Raw genomic sequence first — 8,660 nt, 5'->3', positions numbered from 1 at the left:
GTTATTTGCACACGCAAGTTTGTTGTTCTCTATGTGCAACAGAAGCAACGCATCCAAGCAAAAAAACCATTCCAGCGAGAATTTCGTTTGTTTACGTGCATGTCGATAAAATACTTGCCGCTTATACGTCATGAAACTGGAGTTACAGTTTGTTACTTTTATGAAACGAGGTGTTGACACGCAGCGAGTTCTGAAAGTTGACAAAACTGAAGTTTATATAATATGGTGATGTTATTTTGACTAAGCATGACTATGAAGCAGAAAGGAGGGATATTAAGCTAGGGAGGTAAGACTTAATACATTTCTCGACCTTAGGTCAAAGATTAAAAGAATAAAACCTTTTTTTTTTGTATGTTATAGAATTATCATAAAAAATATTCGTACAAAATATTTCTTAATTGATCTTAGCTTATCACTCATGGTTGGTGGTTCACCCAGGGTGCCATTTAAGCTTGAACTGCCACTGTATAAGTCTACAACGTAATAAACAATGAGAGAACCTTCAATTGAAGAGTAAAGAAAGTTTATTAATAAAAGAAATGCACAATACAATTAATCTTTCCAGTCTAATATCAGTATCTTCTGATGTACAAGTATTACTCCACTTATCTCATGTGTTTTGTTTATCTTCAGAATGGATTGTCATGTGTTTCTTGAGCTGCACAGACTGTGTGAAACTTTTCTGACACTGATCACAGGTGTATGGTTTCTCTCCAGTGTGAATCCTCTCATGCGTTTTCAAATATCCTGACTGACTGAAGCTCTTGTCGCAGTGTGAGCATTTGTACGGTTTCTCTCCAGTGTGAATCCTCTCATGCCTTTTCAAGTTTTCTGAACAAATGAATCTCTTGTCGCAGTGTGAACAGATGTACGGTTTCTCTCCAGTGTGAATCTTCTCGTGTGTTTTCAGATGTCCTGGCTGGCCGAAACTCTTCTCGCAGTGTGAACACTTGTACGGTTTCTCTCCAGTGTGAAACATCTCATGTTGTTTCAGGTTTTGAAGCTGACTGAAACTCTTGTCGCAGTGTGAACACTTGTACGGTTTCTCTCCAGTGTGAATCCTCTCATGTTTTTTCATGTTTTGTAACTGACTGAAGCTCTTGTCGCAGTGTAAACACTTATAAGGTTTCTCTCCAGTGTGAATCCTTTGGTGCTGTTTCAGATAATCAGCTGAAATAAAAGTCTTCTCACACTCAGAGCATGTATACTTTCTTACAGCAGCGTGGATCTTCTGGTGATGTCTTAAGCTTGACTGCTGTGTGAAACTCTTTCCACACTCGGAACATGAGTAAGGTTTCTCCTTCGTATGAACTCTAAGATGGATCTTAAAGTGTGAAGGCCTAGAAAACCTTTTGCTGCATTGAACACATTTGATTGAGTTCTCTCCAGTGCGATTGCTCATGCGTTTGTTATGGTGTGTACCTTGAACTTCATAGTCTTCACTTTTCTCATTCTTTGTAATGTCTGAAAATCAATGTAAATAAAAATTAGCAAGTTATTAAACCAAAATCTGAGCAAAATGTTAAGTAAAACATTGCTAAAAACATTAAAGATACAAACAATCAAGTTGTTTTGCGGTTAAATTTTTTTAAAAAATCAATATCAGGTTCGTAAAGCATAACAGATTAGGACTTTTATGTCAAAATTGGAGCAGAGTATCTTTCACCTCAGATTATGTTTAGCAATGATATAATATTTGTATAAACCATCTAAACATTGAAATAAAATCCAACTGATATGCAGTGTATAAATTTACAGCAAATAAACTTATTTTTCAATCTTTTAAAAACAATTGTAACTTTTTTCTAGTACAAGTAATCCAATAAAATGATTAAAGTTTGTCTTATTAGAGAAAAATCAGGAATAAACACCAACCTGTTTGTTCTTCAGCATCTTCATGTGCAGTTCCGCAGGGTTCTGGATCACTCAGGTTCTCTGGTCGACTCATGTTCTCAGTCTTTACTGATTTGTCTTCTTTCTGTTGTGAAATTTCTAGTATTTATAGCTGAACTGATGAGGAGGAGCTTCACTGCAGGAGGTGGAGCTTCATTACAAAAAAACCCCAGAGTTTTTGTGCAACACAGTGTAAAAACTTTCTTACAGTTTTTAAGTTTCACAACATTTATTGGAGCTAAATTATGCCATGGATGGATAAAATAAATGTGGTGGATTATAAATATAAATAAATTAAAGCAAGAGATTATAGAGCATAATCAAAAAAAGGTCATCACGGGCACAGATAAAATATCCAGGATCAACAGACAGCTGATGGGTATTGCACAAAAGCAAGATAAGGGGATTAAGCTGGGATTCTTAAACTATCCTGGATGAATTTAACCTTGACTCTGAATTTAAGCTAAATTTAGTACCTATGAAGATTTATTCTTTGTAGCTAGCCTACTCCAGTGCAGGCTAACAACCAGGCTAATTGCCCGTGCACACCGGGATGCTTTTTGCTCGCGGTTTTTAAAAAAATGCCCCCCCGTCTGCCATTCCGTGTTTATGTCAGAGCCAAAAAGATCGCTCGCTATTGCCATGATGGGTGTAGCTTCTCCTGCTGCGTCTCACGCATAAGCAGCGCAGTGACAGACAAGAATGATGTAGATCTCCAGTACAACTACAGTACGAACTTTCCTGACATTCATTCATTTTCTTTTCGGCTTAATCCCTTTATTATTCTGGGGTCGCCACAGCGGAAAAAACCACCAAGTTATCCAGCATGTTTTTACGCCGCTGATGCCCTTTCAGCCGCAACCCATCTTTGGGAAACATCCACACACACTCATACACTACGGACAATTTAGCCTACCTAATTCACCTGTACTGCATGTATTTGGACTGTGGGGGAAACCGGAGCACCCAGAGGAAACCCACGCGAATGTAGGGAGAACATGTAAACTGCACACAGAAACGCCAACTGACCCTGCCGAGGCTCGAACCAGCGACCTTCTTGCTGTGCGGCGACAGCACTAACTTTCCCAACAGTTATTTGATATATTTGTTGTGGAGTTAGTTGCGCAGTCCGCTGTTCACTTTCACTTTCTTCCGTAACACTCCATGTCACCAACATCATTCTCAAGTAACAGGCCGGATCCGTTACCCCGATCTGTTCTGGGACCTCGCAACTCACAAATTAAGCACTGGCTAAAGGTGAACTCTTGAATGGTGTTGCATTGCAACAGTCAGCATCACTTTTGTCACATTATTGTGGAAAACCCTTGAAGTTGGCATGATTCCAGAGAATTTCATCTAAGAGAGGTTGGATGTGTTCATGAAGACTCCATACCACAGGGAATGTATATAATTGAAAATTCTGCATATCCTCTATTGACTTAACTTATGAGGCCTTACAGAGACAATGGACAACTGACTACTAGGCAAAGATGCTTCAACAAAGTGCACTTGATAATGCATTTGGCATTCTGAAGTTCAAGTTCAGGAGGCTCTGATTCCAGCATATGCAAAGCATTTAAAATATCAGTTCTACTGTCTTAGCATGCTGTATTTTGCATAATGTTTGTCTAGAAGCCTGTGACCAAAATGTTGAAGTTGATGATGGACCACATCTCCCACAACCTTGAAGCATGCCATTACATAGACCTGATTTGCAGCAATACCTAATTTCAAATATATATATATATATATATATATATATATATATATATATATATATATATATATATATATATATATATATTAGTTATAAAACGAAGTAAACAATAGAGTGCATGCTACTGTGCACCGAAGGTGGCAGGAGCATCAAAGCAGCCAGAAATCATTCTTTTTCAATGGGAGCCAGCGATGAGGTGCGTCTTCGCCTGTGTGGGCATCAAGGAGTTTAAAGAGTTTAAATCAAATCAACTCTATGGTAATGAGCTATGACGTGGTTCTGCGGCAACCAATCAGAATGTAGAAGTCCACCTCTTGAGACGATTCTAGAGAACGGTCCAGTGAACTTTAGTTTAGACCACACTTGTTCCCAAGGGATTAAATATTGTGGTTGTCAGATTTTCAGTTATTTGCGATGTTTTCTTACAGAGATATAAATAAAAAAGGTACTTTTTTTTACTGATGTGCATTAATGTTATGTTTTTTTTTTAACCAGGAATCTCGTGCCAACTTTACTCACAGTACAAAACAGTATTGCTGCTTCAGAATATTTCAGACATATGGACATATTACTCCACATAAGTGGAGCAAAGTCACAGCACATGCAACAACTTCATCTTCCAAAGTCGACAACATTGCGTATACTTGCTTCTGGAAGCAACCAGACATGCATTGCTGCAAGTTATAAACTTGGCACAACCACTGTGTCACTGATTGTAAGTGATGTCTGCAAGGCAATTTGGAATGCTTTGAAAAACGAGTTTGTCTCCCCACCAAAAGACAATGACTGGGCTGAAATCAAACAGGACTTTTGGCAGCTTTGGAACTTTCCAAATTGTTTGGAAAACATTTAACTGTCAAAGCACAGAAGAGATTTTTACAACTACAATCAAACACACTCCATTGTGCACATGGCTGTCTGCGATGCCAAGTACCGCTTCACAATGGTAGGCATTGGTGCATATGGCTGTGAAAGCAATGGTGGGTGTCCAAGAGCAGTATTTTGGGCTCCAAATTGCAGCAGGCCAACCCGACATTGCCTCCCCCTGAAAATCTTCCCAACACCCTAACAAAAGTACCCCACGTGTTGCTAGGCAATGCTGCATTTGCTTTACATGTGAACTTGGTCCTGCCTTATCCAGGTAAGTACACTTTTATCTAGATGTCTCTCAAATCACATATGAATGTGCTTGTTTTTTTGCAGGTGTCAACTTAAATGATTCAGCAATTACAATTACAGACATTCACGAGCAAGGCGCATCATAGAAAACGCATTTGGCCGCTCCATAAGCGCATTTGGCCGCTCCATAAAATTCAACCCAAGAAAAACTGGATGTTGTGAAGCCCTGCAACTTCACAACTTTTTCACACCCACTGATGCTACAACCTCTCCATCAAGTAGTTGAGTATAAAGTACTTAAGAGACATACTTAGGCAAAAGTACATATACCCTACCCTCTATTTCTATTCAGGCCCCCGGAACTATAACTTGAATTGTACACTTCTAAATAATTTATGAAAACAGTGGTAGACTTCCGTTCTTTCCAGTTTTCAACTCGTTTATCATTCAATCAGCAAACCACATCTATGTAGAGTGACAAACAACATGTATTAAGATTGTTATAATATCTGTATATTTGCAGTTCTTTGCTATAGAAACACTTCATTTGTCATTTCACATGTCATTTGTACCCCAATGTTATGGAGGAGCAATCGGGTTTCCTCTGCGTTCAGAGTTCTATCGTAACAATAGAATTTAATGCAGTGCTTTTTGTCCAGAACCACCAAATCATTGCACCAATCACTCCTGCCACAGCTGACAGTCATTTGGACACACACTCACAGCAGAAACTCATCATCATTGATTACGTGGACCATTAGCCTTTAGTTTCACACACACATTGTGACAGAAGCAGGCGACCTAGCCTTTTACTTAGTCTCTCAATAATTGACACTAGCAATATTTACTGTCTCAAAGATGTCGTAAATGTTGAATTTTGGCAAGGAAACACCTATGTTAAAATTCATACTCCTGACGTCATTACACACCATAATAACGAGCAGTTTATTTGGCCCCAAACCTAAAAGTGTGCACTCTTACCCAGGGTATACATTATCTGTGCCCTAGTAAGCCCTTCGTCCGTGACAACGCTAATATTATTAATGAAATTATTACTAAATTATTTTACATTTGTTTAGGAAAAAATTTTACTGACAGATGAGGGTTTCGGTACCGAACCAAAATCTGACCACAATGGCTGAATGCTCTCTCAGAAGCTGCACTCATGGCAGCGATCCAGCAGACAAATTTTTCAAGTTCGCTCAGGGCAGGGAACTGGGAACCATTTAAATTCCAACACTGCAAAATATTTTGTTGACTATTTCTGACTAATGGCAGCTATAGGATAGCTGTGGAGAGGTGTATTCACTAATATCAATTTGGTATGTTCAATTTAAGCTACGGTCACACCGGGCTTTGTGTGTGCGAAATTCTGTCGTGCGGCGCTGCGAAAAGGGGCGGGATTAAACAAGATGATTAGACATTAATAAAGCGAGCGATTGCTTTATGTTTTACATTTCTGCCCAGGGAGGTCGTGTTTTGACCCTCGATTGGTCTCACGCAGTCAAGTGATGCGATTTCGCAGGTCAGAGTTCACCAAGCTTGAACTTTGCACCGCAGCAACATGTGAAACTTGACGCATGACCCCGTGTTTCCGATCTGACGCATTCGCATGCGTTTGAATGGAAGTCTATGGGAGGAAAAGTCAAGTGTGACCGCAGCTTTACTTGGATTGCATGTTTTTGGACTGTGGGAGGAAACTGTTATTACTGAACCAGTATTGGTGATGTTGAGTTGCAATTTCTGTGGCTAGTCAGTCAAATAATTGAGGGCTTCTGTAATACTTGCAAACTTTACTGAAACTAACCTCATTTGTTAAGTGCTTTGCAGCCAAATGCAGAGAATACCACATGGCCCTAAAGCCTTCATCCGACAGTTAATTTTAAATATGCACAACGAGAGCCAAACGTCTTGTATCTTAATTTAAATGTATGTTTTGTTGGTCAGTTATCTACAAAATAAACATGAACAATAACATTTGAGGTGCTTCAAAACGAGGTCTGATGCGCTTCAGTGCCAAAACCTAAACTGGTTTGTTAAAATAGGTTATTATAAATTAAAGTGAAATATTGAGTTACAGAGAAGCCTAAATTAAACCAATTTTACTATGACAAAATCATCAATTGTGCTTGTCAGTTTTAAATATGCTTAAGTAACTTAAATGAGCCATTACAGAAGCTATTCATAGCACTGAATATGGATTTTTATTTTATTGTAAACTTTTTACTTCAATCCATATTGTCCTATGTTTTCTGGCTTGCTCCATCTCCACTGCTTGTTTCCTGGCCTCCCTGTGTTTATTCCTTTCCTTTGGCATTACTATCTGTTCATCACAGATTGTTTCATCTTTTTCATCAACAGGTGAATTTGAACCATTGCTATCATTTAGTTATAGCCTGTTTTGTTTTGTTTGTCTTTTTGCCATTATTCAACGTTTCAAATATGAAGTTAAATTTTCAGTTATTTACATCACCATCATTATTAATTAAATGTGTTTTTTAATTAAGTTTATGCAAGCCACAAGTCTGCACGAGCATTTTTTATATTGGCATGTGAGGAGGATCAGTAAAATGAGGTGCTGGGTCTGGATCCAGTTTGTTCCAGCACAAATTAAACCCTGACGTTGCTCTGTGAAGTCTATTTATAATCTAATTTCAAGAGGATCACGTGCTTATGATTGTTCTCAGCTGGACCTGCATCAGCTCATGATTGATTCTCCAATCAGATGATCTCAATACCTTTGTCTTGGTGTAGAGTTTGCTTGTTCTCCCTGTGCTCAAAAAACATGCAACCTAAATAAATTGAACATACCCAATTGATACCATAGCCAAGCTTTTAGTGAGTACACCTCTCCTCAGCCATCCCAAATCTGTCATTAGCCAATAATAAGCCAGGGGAGTTCATCAGGATCTACCTGAGCTCAAACTCCCCTCTCGCCCTGCAAACAGGGCTCTCTCCCAGGACAGCATACCAAACAAGCTTTATTATCAGTCATCAGCCAAGTATGAAATTCTGCATGCGCCCACCAGCCCTACACACTCTGTTTGACGTGAATGAGATGAACTGAGTTTACGATAATAACTGTCTTACAGGTTGTATCTGATATTGCAGAGATGATACTGACATATAAGACATCATCTTAATAGCAATACCAGTCATTTCATGAGCTGCAATGTCAATTTAATATTAGTGATTGCAAGCCTTTTTGTGATGGTGTACAGTGTTCAGTATGACATATAGCTGCTAATTGCGTGGCTGACAACACTGTGACAAAATAAACCATTAAACAGAACCTCTCATGCTTAAACTGTATAGATCGGGGGTGTCCAAACTTTTTGCAGAGGGGGCCGGATTTGATGTTGTAAAATGTGGGGGGCCGACCTCGGCTGACGTTCATTACATAAAGCAACAATATATTTAAACACAGTTTAGCAAGCCATCCTGTGTTTCACATTTTCTTTTTTATTTTCAGTTTAACAATCAAACATGTATTTTGGTTCATTTGAACATGAATTATATTATCATGGGAGTTCAATGGTCACAGAATTTTGGAATTACAGAAACGATTATCCACAAGTGCAGGACTAATTTGGTATATGACATATCATCAAATATAAATGTTGATTGAACGGTTTATTCTGGACTGAAAACTGACAACTTGTCTGAATTTGTGACTGAACAAACAAAATTAAGTCAGAGTTATTTAAATGACAAATAACTTGCCTGCATTAATGTGACGGGTGATACTGAGATCTGTACTGCAGCACAACTGCCAGGTCTGGCTCAAAGGCAGAGGTATTGATGCGCAAGATGTCTCGCAGGTGAGAGTCTGTGAGCCGTGTCCTCACACGACTCTTATTTAAGTTCATAACCGAGAATGTCTTCTCACACAAATACTTACACAAATACCCTCGCAGTCAACTTTCCTTTT

The 8,660-nt window shown here is 38.7% G+C and overlaps 1 protein-coding gene across 1 annotated transcript; it reads right to left on the bottom strand.

The window, feature by feature from the left end:
• Positions 1–609: 609 nt before the first annotated feature.
• LOC130244676 (gastrula zinc finger protein XlCGF7.1) lies at positions 610–1,948 on the bottom strand. Its single transcript, XM_056477196.1, has 2 exons — positions 1,876–1,948; positions 610–1,464 (listed from the first exon to the last, which is right to left on the bottom strand). The coding sequence occupies exons 1-2, from the start codon at positions 1,946–1,948 to the stop codon at positions 611–613; spliced, it is 927 nt and encodes a 308-aa protein (XP_056333171.1). The 3' UTR covers position 610.
• Positions 1,949–8,660: the final 6,712 nt, after the last annotated feature.

Source organism: Danio aesculapii, chromosome 17 (genome assembly GCF_903798145.1).
Source record: "Danio aesculapii chromosome 17, fDanAes4.1, whole genome shotgun sequence".
In the NCBI taxonomy this organism is placed as follows: Eukaryota; Metazoa; Chordata; class Actinopteri; order Cypriniformes; family Danionidae; genus Danio; species Danio aesculapii.
The sequence above is the reverse complement of the archived record's forward strand: the minus strand, read 5'-3'. Positions and strand labels throughout refer to the sequence as shown.

Bases quoted from the DNA above. Each gene is read 5' to 3' on its own strand.
- LOC130244676 (XM_056477196.1), bottom strand. From the start codon at position 1,948: ATGAGTCGACCAGAGAACCTGAGTGATCCAGAACCCTGCGGAACTGCA. The intron at 1,465-1,875 runs GTTGGTGTTTAT...ATTGATTTTCAG, and splicing joins AGATGCTGAAGAACAAACAG to ACATTACAAAGAATGAGAAA.